At 44.0% G+C, this 19,485-nt stretch overlaps 1 protein-coding gene and 1 non-coding gene across 3 annotated transcripts; both read right to left on the reverse strand.

Annotated features, from left to right (window-relative positions):
- Positions 1 to 885: 885 nt before the first annotated feature.
- Positions 886 to 991, reverse strand: LOC111815756. The gene has a single exon (XR_002820399.1). It is a non-coding gene; the product is annotated as a small nucleolar RNA U13 (small nucleolar RNA).
- A 2,517-nt stretch (positions 992 to 3,508) lies between these two features.
- LOC101580968 (cytochrome P450 1B1) lies at positions 3,509 to 9,733 on the reverse strand. Of its 2 annotated transcripts, none has more exons than XM_004627723.2 (3): positions 9,367 to 9,733; positions 7,993 to 9,027; positions 3,509 to 5,129 (listed from the first exon to the last, which is right to left on the reverse strand). In XM_004627723.2, exons 2-3 carry the CDS (start codon positions 9,024 to 9,026, stop codon positions 4,541 to 4,543), a joined length of 1,623 nt encoding a protein of 540 aa, XP_004627780.1. In that variant the 5' UTR covers position 9,027; positions 9,367 to 9,733; the 3' UTR covers positions 3,509 to 4,540. The 2 variants fall into 2 exon arrangements, with proteins under 2 accessions (XP_004627780.1, XP_023566936.1); XM_023711168.1 differs by having other exon boundaries at positions 7,993 to 9,055.
- Positions 9,734 to 19,485: the final 9,752 nt, after the last annotated feature.

The following is a 19,485-nucleotide window of genomic DNA, read 5'->3' on the forward strand; positions in this document are numbered from 1 at the left end:
TAATGTCCCCAGGCCTAAGTATCCATGATACTGAACACAACCTTTACTCCATTGTTTCTTTTCCTAACACAACAGTGAAAGGAGCTAGAGTCTGGATAATGGCCTTGGCACTGCGCAGCCCTAAGATCTGTGAGTGTGGAGGTCCTGGGGCATCGAAGTAATTTACCAGGTAAAGGTCAGCAGAAAAGTATTTCCACCTAGTGTACTATGCTGTTCTCTCATCCATCTGTTCTATTTTACTGACTATAACTGAACTTGTTAATTAAGGCACATGTGCCTTTAAAAAAAAAATACATGAGGGCCTGCCAAATAGCTTAGTGGATTGAAGCACCTGCAAGCAGGCGCAGGGCCAGGGGTTCAATCCCTGGGCCTGCTGTGCAGGCTCTGCCTCCGGGGTGTGCTGAGACTGCAATTGAGACTTGGCGTCGTGGTCTACAGTTGTAATCCCAGCTCTTGGGAGGCTGTGAACAGGTGGATCACTATGAGTCCGATCTAGTAGTGAGACCCTGAATACCCTGTAGACCATTCCTTAAATAAATAAATGCATGAGTGAAACACTTACAGGCAGGTTTAATGTGCTACTCAGCAGGAAAAATGTGTCCTGTATTTTTCAGATGATGCAGAAATATCAGTTCAACATCCTAAAGTAGCAACCAGTTCAATCTTTCAAAATTTGAGAATTAATTCTTATCTTGCTTGGCTGTTTGCCATTCACTTTTAATTCCTTATTGCCCTTTATAAATTAAAAAATATAGGAATCAGAAATTTGGTAGGAAACTGCAAGCCCCAAAACTACTAGAGAACAAAAAGAGAAAGTCAAGAGCTTAAAATTTAGAATGGCTAAATAAAAAAACAACACAATTTATTTTTACTTTTCTTTCCGCATATAAGAAGGGTAGCATGCTAAGCTTTTAACAGGGTTTGAGAGAGGCACATCTCACACAATGGCATGAAAAGCTGTTTATAACACTTAAAAAAAACACAAGAGAATTGATCACGTGACATAATATTTTAGTTCAAGAATATACAGTAATAGTAGAAATAAATGAATGCATTAGATTATATTGGTTACAATGTAAGATGAAACTTCATACAATTATAAATGTGAATTTATTATTTTGGTAACAGTATCCAATTATATAGAAACATACAGATTTTTAAAAAATCTTTATATGTTGCATACTTAAAATCTATTTTGGTTACAATCATGTATGAAGAGCTGCTATGTATATGCCAAAAGCATACATGACAAAGTACAAAAATAACAAATAGTTGAATAGAGAGTTATTCTTGAGTTATAATGAAAAATACTACTAAACTATACTATTTTAATCAAACAGTTGCAGGACAGTTAAAAACATACAAAGTAATACGTACTGCTATGCACCTACTTGATCTAATATAGATCTAAAGTGGAAAAAGGGTGTAGCAACATTTCACAGGTAAAGGCTAAGTTCTGGGACATGAAAACTTTTAGATAATCCACAAAACACACCTGAGATATCTTTTTATTTTGGAAAAAAGGCACTTTTCTTAATCAGCCAAAACCTCAAAATATAAATGATGTATGAAATGAACAGTATACTTTAACTATGGTGAAAGCAGGAAGTAGATGTTCTGACTTTAATGGTTCTCAGTAAGTACAGTCTATCTCTAGGAGAAAAATAAATGAGGTTTCCTTTTTTTTTTTTTTTTTCTTTTTTTGGTGGTACCAGGGATTAGAACTCAGGACCTTGCATTTGTCTGGCAAGCACTTATTCAACAGAGCTATCTCCCCGGCCCAACTGAGCTATCTCCCGGGCTCGAGGTTTCCTGATTAAGCCAGTAATCCAACTACGGTCACCTAAAACTTGGGCTCTTTTTTCATATATGGTTGTGTTTTTCTTCCTTTGACTGATAAACATATTCAGTAAACCAGGTAACCTCCAGTCACTCACCTACTTCTTTTTGTCTAAGCATAGCTTTCTCTCTGCCTCAAACATCAGGTGCTAGTCCAGGTTCTATACATAAAAACGGATTATAGCACATCTGAACTTGCTGGTTAATGAGGCATCCAGATTGGTGCAGGATTATTTTTTCTATTACACATATCTTTCAGAGTACATAAGCCTTAGGAGCCCAGCGTCACTGCGAGCCATACATCTTGGACTAGCCAGTGCCTAAAAAACTTCTATGCATTGGCTAAGCTTCATTTCTATGGTTGTCTTTAAAGCCTTTGAAAATACTGGCACAATTTTTCATATTCAGAAGATAAAACCACGAAATACAAAAAGTAAAATTCGATGAAATGTTTATTAGTTCAGTATTCCAAACTATGAAACAGTTCTGCTATGTTGTGGATTTTTTTAGAAGTCTACTTGAGATTCAACAGTGACATCAAACAACTTTTTTCTAAATGTGCATACTTCAGATTTTGTTTCAGTTCAGTTAATTTGGAATGGGGAGGAAAATATTTAGTCATCTTTTTTCCTTGTCACTCTGCCCTTCTTTCTGCTGACCACCCACATACAAAACCATCATGCACTCCTTTCTTGGTTATATTGATACAAAAATTCCAAAAATCTTAATAACACAGAGCAAACAGTGAGCTCTTGGGACCCTGCAGGACTTCTTGTCAGAGCTGAGTTGCCCAGAAAATAAAAAATATAGAACTTCCCTGCTCCCCTTTGCAATTTTCACTCTTCTATTGCTTTTCTAGCAGGCTTTCAGGTTATTTCTGTACTCCAGATATACACGTTTTGTTCCAGCTTTATTCTTTCTGAATTTCCAACAGCTAATTAGAAAATGGTTCACAAGGGTTACTGGCTCACAAATAACACCTAATCTGACCAGCCCACAGTCTTATAATTCCATTCCCAAAACAGCCTCCCAAGGGATTCTGATTCTGACATTTAAAAACAGACATAAATGCTGAACTTTTGTTAATCACTTAAAAGAGAAACCAGTCAATTATAAAGGCAGTTCATCCCCCCCCCCCGCCATTACTCAGTAAAGAGAAAGGCCAGGTCACACTTGGCATTTGTCACTCATGCACAAGTTAGCTGTCTCACCTTCTATAGGACATTGGTCAGATGTCTGCTGGCTTCAACTGGCACTCGATAATCAGATTGGATTTTAAATTAAATTTAAATTTAATATTGCAAGAATTTGGAATTCTAACATATTAACTGGGCCAACTACAAATGGAGAATTTATAGTATAAATATAATTTTAATCTGAACAAGAAATAAAAACATTTAACTATACAATTTCGAGATTTTTTTCCCATGGTTCAAAACTTTGATAAGAAAAGATCTTTGCTTTGACTTGGTTTTCATGATGTGAAAAATAGGTGACTCATTTAATGTGCTTGGACCAGGCTTCACTAGGCTTGTTCTACTTTCTGATGTACAATGTTATGAAAGATGTATTTTGGGGCCAGGGAGTAGAGTAAGCGCCTGCCTGGCAAGTGCAAGGTCCTGAGTTCAATCCCCAGTACCACAAATATATATATATATATATATATATATATATATATATATATATATATATATTTGAAACTGTTCCTACTAAAAATAATTGATACTAACATACTGTATTATGTAACATATATGTATATACACTTAATACTATTTGGTGACATGGTTTTTTTTTTAAGCCCATGAGAATTACTAAAATGAATACATATAATCATACATCGAAAGCTGGACAGCAAAGTATTTTCCTCATAATTCAAATACTATATAGATTGGCAACCCAGAGAGGTACAAGTTCAGCTTGGATTTTATAGTTTAAACATGCACACTTTAAAATTCATGATAAATCTCTGCAACTCCTCACTATGACTATTAAATTGACACACTTTAAAATTCATAATAAATGTCTGAAACTCACAATTATTACACTATTAACTTCTTTTTCAGCAATTGACTTCTTGATTCATGCTAAAGTAGGGAAAGCACATCAGGACATCAAAAGGAAGTCCACTCAAATAGCTACAAGCTCATTAAGCTATTTTACTAAAAAGGTGAGAAGGTCATTTTTGGTTCCTAAAGTTTTCCTTTGTCACTCCCAGTCATATCTTGCACTGAAATTAGTCGCCTTTACATCTTTAACATATTCTGAAAGGTTGCTTAATACAATTTTCCATGAAGTGTGTTTCTGCACATCAAGCTCAATCTTGCATCCATCTAAAAAGCCATCATTACTTAAATATTCCTTCACTAGATAGCTGCATGTGCATATGAGTGGTGATGGTGGCGGGGTTTGACTACAAAGAACGCTTCTTAAGAAATTATTACCAGGATCTCATAGTATGTAAAAATTTCATAGGCCCTCTTAATTCTTTGACTCAAAAAATCTTCCAAAGCTTCCACCTAGACCAGGGCTTAGGAGGAGCCCTTGGGTGTGAAACACATCTCATCTGCAAGCCACTTGGTTTACACCCGCTGTAAAGACTAATTAACTATTGGCACCAAAATGGAACTAAAAAATTTCTAAGTTTTCCTTCCTATCCTCCAAGACTTGAGCTTTTCTAAAATATCAGCTTTCCTCTGGCTTCTCACAGGCAAGCTGCCTCATCTTGCAACTTTTGGACAGCTTTATCAAGGAGCTCCATGGACTCTCGGAGGGAAACATGGATTTTAAAGGACTTGGGCTTAATGGTCAGACCGTAACTGAAACTCATTTCTGAGGGCTCATTTTGGTTGACCTTGAAACTGCACTGATGAGCTAGGATGGAAATGAAGAGAAACATCATTATCTTGGACAGCTCCTCCCCGATGCACCGCCGTTTGCCCACTGAAAAAATCATCACACTACTTGCCAGATCCTTGTTGATGAAGCCATCCTTGTCCAAGAACCGGGCTGGATTGAAGTCCTCTGGATTAGGCCACTTCACTGGGTCATGATTCACAGACCACTGGTTAACAAAAATCACCGTGTTCTTAGGGATGTAGTAGCCCAAGACAAAAGTGTTGTCAGTAGTTGTGTGAGGTATAGTAACAGGCACGAAGCTGGAGAATCGCATGGTTTCATAAAGAAAGGCCATGACGTAGGGCAGGTTGGGTTGGTCACTCATGCAGGGAAGACGGTCCCTTCCCACCACCTGATCCAGTTCAGCCTGCACTCGGGCCTGCACATCCGGATATCTGTTTAGTTTTCAATTGCAGAGAGAGAAAAACATCAATAATCGAAATTAACTCCTTTGTCATCTAGAAGCACATTACGATTCATTTCAATTCCACCTTTTTCTAAATAGCCTGTCTAGATAAGTGACTGAATTAATATTCTAGAGGGAGATCTAATGTACTTATTAATTTCTCCCTAAATTATAAGATGTACTTTAACAATTATATTTTCTACAGTAAGCCTCACATGGATAAAGCTCTCTTTCTCATAGTAGGCCAAAAATCTCTTAAGTTCACAGTCTAAAAAGGCACACTATTGGCCAAGCCAACTAATCCATCAGGCTCCCAGTTCTGCTGGGCCTGGGACACTTTTGAAGAGCCCATGAAAATATTTTCATATCTTTTAACATTTTCAAACCTAAAAAACAATCTTTTAGAGAGAAGAAAATGTTTCATTACACAATGTTGATGTATTTATTTTTATAGCTATGTAGTCATAAAATATATGCAGCCCTGAAAGTGGACCCCTTTTCTTCCTCTCATTTCAGAGGACTTCTTATCCTGATTTTACAAAAGATTGTTGGAATTAGCATAGATAACACTATGTATTTCCTAAACTTAAAAGCAAGTTCTCAATGTTTGTAAGGCTGTGGTACAAACTGTAATACTAAGTGCTCCTGCAGATATAAGTACAATTCTTTTGCAAAACAAAATCTGAGCACAAAGCAAGATTACCCCTGTTCGCTCCTCATTCTAAACACAGTAATCCATGCTTAGAAGTGTATTTTCAGAAAGTAATTAAAAGATGCAATTATATAGAACACAGAAATAGCTAAAATTTTAAATGCAAAGTAAATAATGAAAGTCAAAGCTCAAGAAGTGATACTAATCATTTTGTGTTATCACGGCAACATATTGTGTAGCCATCAAAACTTACTAACACAAATGCTCTGGAGAATTGCCCACTACAATAAGTAGAAGTATCAGAAGCCCAAATAACAACAATAAAAACCACATAACAATTAATGTAGCTCAGAAAAAAAATGTAAGCACGAATGTGGTGAATTTATGGATGATTTAAATAATCACTTCAACATCATATTTCAGAGGTCTGCCAACTTTTTTGTAAACTTCTACATAATAAATGCTTCAGACTTTGTTGACCAAATTCTGTCCATGTAAACTACTCAGTTCTGTCTTATGTTGTTGAAATCCTCTAGTTTTATTTAATTTAATTTATTTATTTGTGGAACTGGGGATTGAACTCAGGCCCTTGCGCTTGCCAGGGAAACACTTATTCTATTGAGCTATCTCCCTGGCCCCTCTGTCTTACCTTGTAATGTAAGGCAGTCACAGCCAATATGCAGACAAGGCTGTTTCAATAAGACTTACACATAGAAACAGGTACTATAATGTACTGATTGCTACCGTATTGTCTTTTCTCTACAAAAATGCAAAAAGTATTTATTAGCTTTACCTAATTCATTCTAATACCAAAATTATTTTATTTTCTTCTGCTACCCAACTGGATATAAGAAAAACTTTTTAGGGTTCATTCTAATTTTTTAAAAAAAACTTATTTCAATAGATAACATGCTTCTCTGGACATGGGTAAGACACTTTCTGGGGAGGTCTGTTTCCTGAACTATAGTTGACTTTTCCTTTTTTATGCCGTCCCCTCCTCCCAATATGTGCTTCTATGATTTTAAAACTGAAAAGCTATTGTTTAATATACGAAAAGTGTTTAATTTATTAAGATAGCTGCACAAAGCCTAAGGAAGCCTACAATGCAGTAGTATATGCAGTATAGCCATAAGAAGCGTCTCTGTCTTCCAAATGCAGGGTCACAGTATATTCAACATCGGGATGCCTGTTGGAGCCCCATGAAATTCGAGCCCACAACCGGGATTTCTGGTGCCTTGGACACTTGAGATTTGCCTTAAGCGCATTTGCCCCAGGGATACGGATTCTAGATAAATACTAGAATTCAGGTTTAACAATTGCATCTTTGAAGATAAGCATATCCCATGTAGAGTTTATTTTTTCTTTGCTTAGTCTGGCAATCTGACACCGGGGCCTGTTTACTCCGTAGGTGTTGGGCTCTGCGCGGCCAGGCCCTGGGCGGGTGTGGAGGCAGTAGGGACCTCTAGAGCCTGCACAGAGATCCGGGAAGCCGTGGGCGCCTCCTAGCTACCTGCACTCTCGTCTCTGGATGTTATTCGCACTCCCCTAAAGCAACTTTTCTACCTGATACTTCTTCCTAGGAACAGTTTGATGAACCTAATCCTGCTGGCTGGTTTCTGGCCGCCTGCGAAAGCCTCGGCGCGGGCTAGCTTTGCAGCCGATCTCCACGGGCTTCCTTCACCCGGGTAACAAATCCCTGAGCCTCGGGTTATTCTCAGAGTCGCAGCTGGGAGCCCTCTGATCCGTGCCGATTACTGGGCTGTGTTTATTTAACATATTTACTGTGTTTCCCTTTCTCCTGGAACCCTTCCAACTGTGTTTCTACGACGCTAGAGAGTGAGATGTGAGAACTGATCTGCCGGCGCTGTGAAAATCGTGTTTTCCAGAGTCGGTGGCCGAGCAGGGGTATCACAAATGTGTCCCGCCCGCAAGCTAGAGGGAGCAGGAAACAAGATCTAAGATGCGGGGGCCCTGGCAGCTCCAGGTGAGGTGCTCGGGCGTCCGCACCTGTCCCTTCCCTGACTGGGTGTCGCTTTGGGGACGTGATCTCAGTTTGGAGGGGTGGGGGACCTGGAGAGAAGTCTCAAAATCTGCGCTCTGCTCACAACCTCAGCGCCCGCCCTGCTCCATCCCCTCACCCTCTTGCCCTATACCCTTGGAAGAAAGAAAGCCCCAACCCTGGCCTTTCTGCAGACTTCACCTGGTGAAGAGGATGAGCAGCCACAGCAGCGCGGTGGACAGCGTGTCCTGGCTGGCGCCGAAAACGTCGGTGACGGTGCCCGGCACGTCCTCCATGTCCAGCCGCGCGCCGACCTCGCTGACCTTCCCGGCCGCCTTCCTCTCGGCGGCTTGGATGAAGGCGTCCATCATGTCGCGGGGAGCCGTCCAGTCTCGCAGGCTTTCGCGGTGCTTCCGGAACTTGTCCGAGATGAACTTGTCAAAATTGCGGTTGAGCTGCTGGAACTGGCGGAAGGTGGTGCGCACCGGGTTGGGGAAGAGCTGCAGCCAGGGCATCACGTCCACCAAGCTGCCGGCGCCCACCGTGCGCCCAAACTCCTCGTTGTGGCTCAGCAGCTCCAGGAACTCGGCGTCGTCGTGGTTGTAGCGGCAGCCGAAGCACACGGCGCTCATGACGTTGGCCACCGCCACAATGGTCGGCTGTGTCGGGTCGAGGCCGGCTCCGCTCGCGCTGCCGCGCACCAGAACGGCCACCAACTCGCGCGCCTCGCCCAGCACATGGCCCTCGAGGAGGCGGCGGCTGCGCGGCTGGCGCGTGGAGAAAGCGCGCACGGTGCTGAACGCCGCGCGCCGCTGCGCCTTCCAGCCCTCCGAGTAGTCGCTGAAAGCTATGCTGCGGCCACCGGACACCACGCGGAAGGACGCGAAGGGCGGCCGGCCGGCAAAGGTGGCCCCTTGCTGCACCAGGGCCTGGTGAATGGCGCTCTCTCCGTTCAGCACCACCACGGGACAGTTGCCCAAGCGGATCTGGAAGACGTCTCCGTAGCGTCGCGCCAGGCGCGCGAAGGACAGGTGCGACGCCGGGCCCACGGCCGCCGCGTTTCCGATCAGGGGCCACGGGAAGGGGCCCGGAGGTGAGGACCAGGGCCTCCTCCGCTGCCTCAACAGCCACTGACCCATGTGCACTGCGGCCAGCACCGAGAGCAGCAGCAGGAGAGTGGCCTGCTGGACGGACAGCAGACTAGGCGGCAGCGGGTCGTCTGTGCTGAGAGCCATGCTGGGGACAGAAAGGCAGAGGCGGGAACCTGAGGTGTGGAGAGAAAGGAGCGAGCTCCCCGCGCCCAGCCCCCAGCCCCTGGACCCCAAGGTACAGAGGTCTGCGCAGGTTTGGTCAGGATGGCTGTCTGGAGCGAGGGCCTACGATGGCCCTGTCCACCCGCGCTCTGGGACGCAGCACAGCCTCTGCACCTCCAGCCCATAACGGACCGTGATGCAGAAGAGAAACGGCAGACGCCTAGGCAGGGGGTCTTGGTTTCCTCCGAGCTCCTGCCACCCTATCTGACCTGCAAGGGCCCGGCTGAATGGGGCTGGAAGGTGGCCCTGAGGACACACTGACCTGCGGGGAGTCACGATCTTCAACGGCGCGGGACAGCGGGCTCCGAGGAGGGGTTGGGCCCTGCTGAAACCGGGGTCGTCAGGAACCTGGAGGCCCTCCTGGGACACCTGCTGCCCGCGCTAAGGGGCTCTAATACGCCCTCAAGTCTCTTGGCGTCGTCGGAGCCAAGAGTGCGTGGATTGAGAGGGGAGTGCGGGAAGATAGGCAAGGTTTGCTCCCTGCGTTCGAGTTACAACGCGGGGTCTATGGGTGCAGTCAGTTCCCAGCCCTCACTCCCCAAGGCGGCTCTTGCAGCTGGGGTTTGAGTCTACTCCGGCAACAACATGCAGCCCCCACTTCTCCCAGTTTTAAGGACCGAGCCGGAGCAGAGGAAGCGGGACCTGGCGGGGCGGGACTTAAGGGGGCGGGGCTGGGACTCCCCTGGCCCTAGCGCTGCACTGCGAACTCAGCCGGAATCGGTCACAGCCGACCCCGCTGAGAACCCCGCTCCTGCTCCAGGGCTCAGCACAGCCCTAACCCCAGGGCGCGACCTCCTTCCCAGCGGCCGGGACTTGAGCCTTTGGCGCCCGAGTCAGGAGAGCAACCGTGTCCAGTCGCGACAGGGGACTCTCAGGCTAAGGTCGCAGTCTCCCCAGCACTTAAATCTTAAATTCTCCCAACACGTTGGCCTCTCCCTCGGGGCTCTTTGACACGCAAAAGTTCTTTTTACGGTTCTTGGGGCGAGATCCGGAAACCCTGCAAAAGCCTCTCCCCGCCCGGGCCATCCCTGGGCAACAAAGCCTGCGCCCGTTCGCGGGACACAGCGAGTCCGAGGTTTCCCCGCGAAGAACCGACTCCAGGGGGCGCCGCCCGCGGACACGAGCAGGATATCCAAGGGTTGGCGCTGGAGCCGACGCCCGAGGCAGGGTGGGTGGGGAAGGGGGTGTGAGACTTCCCGCAGGGCGCGCCGGGGTCCCAGAAGGGGCGGTGGGCGGGAGGAGGCGGCTCCCCACGCGCCAGCCAGCGCTGCAGGGCTGCAATTCTCTGCTGTCTCCTCCCCTTTGCGTGCGAGCTGGGCCTCGCGTGCACAGCTTCTGGGAAGTCGGCTCCGGTCCGCTCCCTGGACGCGGCGCTGGCTGCCCCGCCCGTGCTTCTCACGGCACCTGACACGCGGCCTGCGGCCGGAGGCCAACCCCCACCGCCCTCGGCTGTGCACGCACTGCCGCGCCCGCCCGCCCGCTCGGCCCGGAGAGCTGGGGCCGCCGCACGCAGGCCGGCTGGGGCGCTCGTGGCCGCCTCCCAGAATTCGGCTGTTTCCGAGCGGAGCCCCCTGCACGCCGGTTGGGCGCTTCCTCCTAAAGGGATGTCAGAGGTCCTGGGTCCGGGAAGTGACTGCACCTTTCCCTACTGACTCAAAGACCAAGACAGCAGATCTGGAGGCTGGAGAAGGGGAGGGATGTAACCTGTTAATCAAGCAGGAATTACACTTTCTGACCTCAGCGTCATGGAGATAAAAAGTTGCAGGTAAATGTAAAAGCTGCACATTTACCCCATCAAACTATGAGCTCTGCCTGACCTGTAAGTCTTGTTTTACTGCAGCTTGTACGATAAAGACACGGGTTCAGAGAGGCTATGTGACAACCAAATCACACAGCTGCCAAGACTGAAGATAGGAGGCTGGTCAAATAGCTCAGAGGATTATAGCCCCTGCTTAGGCAGACGCAGGGGCAGGGGCCGGGGCCGGGAGTTCGATCCCTGGGCCTGCAGTGCCCGGCCCCCGGGGGGCGCTAAGAGGGCAATTGAGATTGGGCATGGTGGCTCCCATCTGTAATCCCAGCACTTGGGAGGCTGTAAACAGGTGGATCACTACGAGTCGGATCTACGATCTACACAATCCACGCAGTGAGACCTTGTACCCGTTGTCCTAAAAATACAAGAAAAGAAAGAAAAAAGAATGAAGATAGGATTTGAACCTACATAGTCCTACAGAAGAAAATCTCAGATTAAATTCTTCCTTTCTTACGTTCCAAAACTTATCTAGAAAAAAATTGTTTTGTTTTCATAACAGGATTCCGAGGATCAGAAGAGACGGTGTGCTTACTCTGCAATGAAATTAGTTGTGAGTTGTCATCGATCCTTAATGACGTTGCAAAAATTGATTACATTATGAGGAAAGGAAGAAGTGTTTGAAAGAGTCTGACTTCTTACAGTAAAAGTCTGGCTGTTACAAAAATGTTTTTGTTGGTAAAAGTCTTTGGTACAGGGAAGGAGGGATTCACTGGAAGGGATTTCACACACCACTGTGCAGCGCTCAGCCTGGTGATGAGGTGATTTGGGGGCAACTGCTTTGGTTTGGCGATAACCTTGACTTTCTGTGAGACCTGTTAGCTACCAGTCTGTTTTAGTCGGTTTTCTGTTGCTGTAACAAAATACTTGATCCTGGGTAATTTAGAGAGATTTAGTTCTGGCTCACGTTCACAGGTTGGTTAATCCAAGAGCATGGTGCCAACTTCTGCTCAGACCCTTCTGCTCAGACCCTTCTGCTCAGACCCTGGCGAGGGACCAGCACCATTCCACGTCACGGAAAGAAGCAGGAGGGAAGCAGGCACCTGAGAAAGAGGGAGAGCAGCAGGGGCGGTAATCCCACTCCCACTAGAGCCCAACTCGCTTATTGGAGAAAGGCATCAGTCCACACAGGAGGGCTTTTCTGTGCAGAATACCTTGCAAGAGACTCCACTCCCAACAGCGCTTTGAGGAATTAAAGTTCCAGTGCATGAATATTTGGAGGACATATTCAGACCGTAGCAGTACCCTTTGGAATGAGTTTCGTAGCATTCTTACAATGCTCAGCTTTAGCAAGACCTTTGCCTAATAATTCACAACTGCTGCATAGGTCAGTCTCTCACCAGTCTTTATTTTATTTATTTATTTGTTTATTTGTATTTTAGGGAAGGATCTACAGGGTGTTCAGGGTCTCATTTCTAGATTGGACTTGTAGCGATTCTCCTGTTTACAGCCTCCCAAGTGCTAGGATTACAGGCGTACACCACTGTACTCAGTCTCAGTTGTCATCTCAGTACTCCCTAAGGGTGGGGCCGGCACCAGCATCACAGGACTGGGGATCAAACCCCTGGCCCCTGAGCCTGCTTGCTGGTGCTTTAATCCACTGAGCTCTTTGGCCATCCCTCATCGGCCTTAAATGGCTGGATCAATGGGCTGATGCCAGTTCTGAACTATCAGCATTCCTGAAAGCTTTTATCACAGTATCTCTGCACAACTGATGGCAGATGGAAGTTGCCGACATACCAAGTAAGTTTCTATTTTAAAAAGTATAAAGCAAAATTATTCCTTTTGTTTAAGTCCTCCAGTTTTCACATCAGCTGGAGGCATGCCCTCCTGCCACAGCAAATAGCTAAGGAATGTCCTTGGGCCGGGCTCTTGTTCTAAGACATGCCTCAAACCAGTTTGGCAAATGCTGTCAGAATGATAAGCCCTCATCAAATATGGCACACCAAAACCGCTGACAATCGTGGGTCTTCAGAATCCTCAGGCCTCAGTTCTTCTAGGCATTATAGTGCAAAACTAAATGCAGGGCTGCCTTGGAACCAGATGAAGATTTTGGATGAATCCTAAGGAGCCTGTTTGTGCCATTGATCTAGCTCAAGATGGAGCTGTCCTTCAAGTGAGAATCCATACCAGTCTTGTGAGTAATCTTTACAGCTTTTCAACTGAAGCAGGCATCTAAGACCCAAGGATTTCCTTTCAGTCAGGAGCACACAATATGAGGATTTCACCTCCCAAATCTCAAACTTGAATTATTTGCTGCAAATAATTTTCAAAAAGAACAGTTAAGCTAGAGGATAGTTTAAAACAGAGGTTTGAAATGTCTTATGCTGTACTGATTCCAAGAAACAGTGTGAGCTCATTTAAGCAGGACAGGAATGCGATAGCTCATGCAGTGGAAAAGGTAACTGTGGCACCTCAGAATACAGAAGGATCCAGGCAAGGCCACTTGGTCTCTGCCTCCTTGTGTCTCTGCCTGGGCTTTGCTCTGCTACACCTCATGTGCTGGGGCAGCTGGCATGGGGAATTCTGCATGAGAAAGCACCAAAAAGAGGGAACATCTTTCTCCCAAGGTCCAAGAAACACTATGGTGGGACAGACTGGCATTGGGTTCCACCCAGTGCTCAAGCTCTGTTCTGCCATCAGAAAAGTGGGAGATGAAACATGGTAGGAGTCCAACAAAAAGGCCACTGTCTGCTCCAAGTATGCATTTCTGCTCCCTGTTCTCTTTGGGCCACTGGAAAACCCAGACCCTTCACCACCATCATCACTGTTACTATTAACAAATCAACAGATAGGTGCATTTTCCTGGAGCCAGATGCCAAGCAAGCTATCAGAATGGAAGCCTTCTTTCTTTGGGGCCTTTCTCGCTAGCATGACCTTCCAACCCCTCTCCCCTAAACACACAAACATGTGCACCGAGAGGAGCACGGAGAAGCAGCAGCCCTATCTGACAAGCCCTCACCCTGGGCTGGGCAGAGCAGGCACCAGGCATATGCTGGCTGGTAGGGAGGAGGAAGGGGAAGAAGGGGACACCTCAAGTGTCCAAGAGCACTGAGGGAGTGGCAGGGGGAGGGTACTGCGCCTCTCGTGTTGCAAATTGAGAGGATTCTTAGAAGTCATACCAAAACTCTATGCCTCACACCAACTTTCTGTTTTCTCCCTGAAGACTCCGGCCTGAGAAACACAGTTGTAGTCTTCAGTCATCATTTCAAAGATGAATCACGTTATGTGCTAAGGGGTGAGGCAGGAGCTTCCTATTATAATTACACCACTGTAAAATACATCTGGATTTCAGAGATGCCATATTAAAATGATTAAGATATAAAAGTTTTAAAAAGTGAGTTTAGAGTTAATGAAGCATTACATATATATGCTAATGGGCAGTCTCTGGACTCACCATCTTTCCTTGTATGAGGCAGTAGTAGTCCTGAGGTTTCTTGGGCAAGGAAGGAGTTGTGCCCAGGAGTGTTGGCTACCGAAGCATCCCTGCTTCCTATGATATTATTTAATGTAGGCAATTGACAATTCTTTAATCCTATGTAAATTGTAGGTAGAAGCTGCTTTAGAAAGTCCAGGCCCGGGGAGATAGCTCAGTAGAATAAGCGCTTGCCTGGAAAGTGCAGGGTCCTGAGTTCAATCCCCAGTACTGCGAACTCACTTGTACTGACCTAAGTAAATCCAAGAAAAAGTGATTTGCTAAAACAATGTAGGTTAAAATACATTTCTTTACCCTTTTGTCTTCCAACTTGGCTTCTCTAAGGACTTTCTGTATGACATCTGATTTAAGCAAAAACTACGGAGCTGCACTCTACTATGCTAACTTCCCAGCAAAATGGTTCCCTAACTATTCGGAAGCAGCTGGCCAGTAGTGTCTGCAAGTTACTACTGAATGGCTTAGGGAAAAAGTTGAGAAGGATGGGGACAAGGAGGAGGAGAGGGAAACAGAATAGCACCCCTGGGAAAAATTATTCCTTCTAATATCGTGGCAAGCCTTCTGTAAGCTTCTAATGAAGTCAGAATTGCTCTTACCTTCTCTCAGCTTTCATGGAGAATTTCTTACATGAAAGGGCAGTGAAAAAACCTGGGATCAATGCACAGCTTAATCTCCATTTGATACACTGTTTTAGAGTTCAGGGCTAAGGAAAGGCTTATGCTAGCTTAGTTTCAGTGATTTTCCTCAGCATATCTTATGATTCCTACTATCTTTGCTGTCTTTAGTCTTTGAATAGTATCAATGTACCTGTGTCTTCTAGTGTAAACTTTCTCCTATTCCTTTTGAAATCAGAAGGAAGATGACCTATAAACATCATCACAACAGGCCTACGCTACAAACCTGTAATCCCAGCAGTTGGGAGGCTGAGGCAGGAGGATCAACATGAGTTTGAGGCCAGCTTGGGCTACAAAGAGCTCAAGGCCGGTCAGAACTGCAGAGTGAAACCCTCTCTCAAAAAACAATATGCCCCCTCCCCCAATCATCAAGTCCTCAGTATTTCTCTGTTCCTGGTTGAAGGACTCATCTGCTAGAGGTTTCACATGCTTCATAAACAGAAAATGATACAATTTTATCATTGTTTTTTCACCAGAAACAACCCTCATTCTTTACGTCTTCCTTTTCTCTTGACCTTCTTCCTCTTTTTTCTTTGCCTTGTTCTTCCTTCACCCTTCTTTTTTATTTTCCATTTCTGCAGGTCCATGCCCATTTTCCTCACCTACTTTCCTGCGGAGAGTGTTCTTTTCTCAAGCTGATATCATTTCCATTTTTTCTTTCCCTTTTTTCTACTTTCTTTGGTTTTCTTTTGTTTATCACAAAGAAGAGAAGTAGGACAGAAGAAGACAGAAAATAGAAGTAAAGAAAATTAGGAGAGAGTTCAGGGACAAAAGCAACTCAAGTAAGGGGAAAAACTGAGAGAGAAGGAAGGAGGAAAGGAGTGAAGGAGAAGAAAGGGAGGGAGGGAAGAATGAAAGAAAGAAGGAAGGCAAGAAAAGTGAACAAAATGTCAAATGCTGTGGTTGAAAGATGACCTTAGGGATCAGTTGTTGTCTTAGTGTTTCGTCTGTTGTCTCAGCCGGTACCTGAATACCTCCTGCTCCGTAATTTCTGAGTGAATCTCTCATCAGCTCAGCATGGTGATGAGTCCTCAGGAATGGAATGGAGGCCACATTCCATTCTAGGATTCTACTACTGCCCCACCCAGTTCTGGGGACATTAATTCTTTTAACACTAGGACAAGGAGCCTGCTGTCCACAACTTTGATTGGCAGCTAAGAAGTTTACTTTCCTGATTCTTTGACTAAGCACAAAAAAAAAAAAAAATCTTTAGGAACATGAGGATAGTGCTTTTCATTTTTACTTTCTAAAATAAACTTACCAGGCTATCAGAAAAATATGTACACCACAACAGACAGTATACATTTAGACTCAGCCAAATCTCAGCATCCTGACATCTTAGCTAGTCTGGCTTCCAGAGTTCTGGTAGTATCTTATTGGAAGATCTAGATTCCAATCTTATATTTTCTCCTTCAGTTAGCCTCTTAGTTTTAAAATTTTAGGGTTTTTTTTTTTTACACAGTTGTGTTCAGTTCCTATAAAAGGGATAAAAACTCAAGTCAAAACCTGTTGGTGCATCCAGGGCTTGAGAAAATAGTTAGCAGTTAAATAACAAATGTGATTATCCTTCCTCTAGAAAAATCTCAAAAGAGAGTAGAAGGGCAGGATAATTATATATCAGCTTTTTAAAAAAAATTAAAAGAGAAAAAACAATAAAAACAATGATGCAAAAGTACAAAACAAGATTGAAATTAAAATTTTCAATGGGCAATAACAATAGTTAAAACATTGAGTATTGTTATCTTCAAAGTAATTGCCAATTACAAGATACAGGCAGGAAAAGTTGATCAAACTGCAGTGGCAAGCAGAGATGCCAAATGGCAGCCAGGATTTGGAGGCAGATTTCTATACGTTGACTGGTACTGATCGGGCTCATTCTCAGAATACCAGGCCCTGATCATTCTTATCTGGGATAAGCAGGCAGAAAGTACAGAGGCAGAATAGCTTGTCAGCAGGGGACTGGCTTATACATCATCATGATGAGCTATGCATCAGTGACCAGCTGTTTCTAGGAAAAAGGAGCTGGGGGGAGCAGGCACGTTGGTTACAAAATAATGTAAGTGCTAACCTTTCCCTTCAATGAACTAATAGAAATTAGCAGTATAACAATCATATATATATATATATATATATATATATATTTCTCTTTCCTTTCCTTCTTTTGTTCTTTTCTCTATGCCCTCATCCCAGTTGTTCGTTTCTTTTGAACAGTTTCTTCCCATTTTCTAATGTCTGTTGTACATTTTGGATCTCGCTTACGCTTTTAGCTTCTTACGCTAGAGAGACAATATGCTGTTTAAACATGTGAATCTGATTTATTTCACTTATGACTATGGTCTAAAGTTACATCCATTTACCTGTAAAAAATCTCAAGTTTATCCTCCTTTACAGTGGAGTAGTACTCTTTTGTATGAACATACCACATCTTTTTTGTCCATTCCTCAGTTGATCAGCATTTAGGTTGTTTCCAAGATTTAGTTCTGACAATTGTGCTGCTTGCTATAAACAGGGGTACACATAGATCCTTGTGGCATGATGTTTTTAATTCTTCTATAAATATACACAGAAGGAGAATGATTGGATCAAAGGGAACCTCTAGTCTTAGGTCTTTGAGGGATCTCTGCACTGATTTCCACAGTGGCTGGACCCATCCACACCCCCACCAACAATGGAGAAGTCCCCTTTTCCCCACAGCCCCTCCAGCATTTGTTAGTGGTGAGTTCATGATGATAGCATTCTTTCTGGGATGAGAAGGCAGCTCAGTGTTTTAATTTGCACTTCTTGCATGACCAATGACATTGAACATTGTTTCATATATTTATTTGCTATTTGTATATCTTTATCTAAGAAGTGTATATTCTCAGATGCCCATTGTTGTATTGAGTTTTTTAATTTGAGGGGTCTAATTTTTTTCAATTCTTTATTCTAGATGTAAGTCCTTTTTCTCAGGAACAGTTGACTAAAACTTTCTTTCCTGCTGTACGGGTTGCCTTTTCGCTCTCTTGGTCATTTCTTTTGATGTGTGAAAGCTTTTTAATAAAATGAGATCCCAGTTGTTTGTTCTTTGAAGTTTCCCATGCAGTGTGGGTTTGTTAGGTCTCTGCCTACACCTCTGACTTCAAGATTTCTACTTACTTTCTCCTCTAGTAAATTTAGTGTTTATGTTTTAATATTTAGATCTTTGATCCATTTTGGCTTTTGTTTAGTGCATGATGATAGACAGGGGCTTATTTTTAGTTTGGGCATGTAGAGAGCCAGTTTTTCCAGTACTACTTATTAAAGAGGCTTTCTTCAAGAGAACATGCTTGACCCCTTGGTTGAAGATAAGGTGACTGAGTGGTTTATAGTTGTGTCCACATCTTCTAATCTGTTCTATTGATCCTCAGGTCTCTTTTTTTTTTTTTTGCCAGTGCCATGCTGATTTTATAGCAGTAGCCATATAGTATAATTTCAAGTCAGGGATTGATGAGCTTTCCTCTTTGCCTTTGTTGCCCAGAATTGCCTTTTGTATTCTAGGTCTCTTCAGGTCCCAAATGAATTTTAGGAATATTTTCTCTATTTCTGTGAGGTTTGCTAATGGTATTTTGATTGGGATCACATCAAATTTGAATAATAATTTTGGAGAGAACACAGTGACCACTTTTGGATTTTTGAGACAGAGTCTCACTATGTATGTTAGTTTTTTTTGTTTGTTTTTTTTTTCCTTTGGTGGAACTGGGGATTGAATACAGGCCCTTGTGCTGCCAGGCAAGCGCATATTCTACTGAGCCATCTCCCCAGCTGTATAATAATTTTGGGAGTCTGACCATTTTCATTATGTTGGTTCTTCCTATCAATGAGCAAGGGATATGTTTTTAATTTCTGATATCCTCTTTGATCTCCTTTTTCAGAGCACTGTGATTTCCAAAGTATAGATCTTTTATTTACTTTGTTAGATTGATTCCTAAGTATTTAATTTTTTTTTTTGGATGCTATTGTGTCATTACTTTTTTCTTTGGTACCAGAGATCAAACTCAAGACCTTGCAATCGCCAGGCAGGCACTCATGCTGCTGAGCTATATCCCTGGCTGGATGCGCTTGTGAAGGATGCAGTTTCCCTGACTTCTCTCTCAGTGAGTTTGTTGCTTATGCATAGGAATGCTATTGATTTCTGAATGTTGACTTTCCATCCAGCTATGCTGCTGATTTTGCTCATTGAGTCTAGAAGTCTTCTGGTGGAGTTTTTGGGGGTCTTTCCAAATAGGATGTTGTGTCATCTGTGAATAATGATAATTTAACATCTTCCTTTCCTATCTTTATTCCTTCAATTTCTCTCTCTTAAGACCAAGAATTTAATTTATCACACTGAATTTTCTCATCTACAAAATTTCGATCTACACTTTGGAATAACATGGTTTAAGCCTAGTTTTCCTTTCATGCAGCTTGTTTGGAGATGGCCATTGTGCTACCCTGGCCCCATCCTTCCAT

Source organism: Octodon degus, unplaced genomic scaffold (genome assembly GCF_000260255.1).
Source record: "Octodon degus isolate 3935 unplaced genomic scaffold, OctDeg1.0 scaffold00020, whole genome shotgun sequence".
In the NCBI taxonomy this organism is placed as follows: Eukaryota; Metazoa; Chordata; class Mammalia; order Rodentia; family Octodontidae; genus Octodon; species Octodon degus.

Coding starts and splice junctions, on each gene's coding strand:
- LOC101580968 (XM_004627723.2), bottom strand. CDS start 9,026: ATGGCTCTCAGCACAGACGACCCGCTGCCGCCTAGTCTGCTGTCCGTC. Junction 5,130..7,992: donor CTGCTCATCCTCTTCACCAG/GTGAAGTCTGCA, acceptor AAAACTAAACAG/ATATCCGGATGTGCAGGCCC.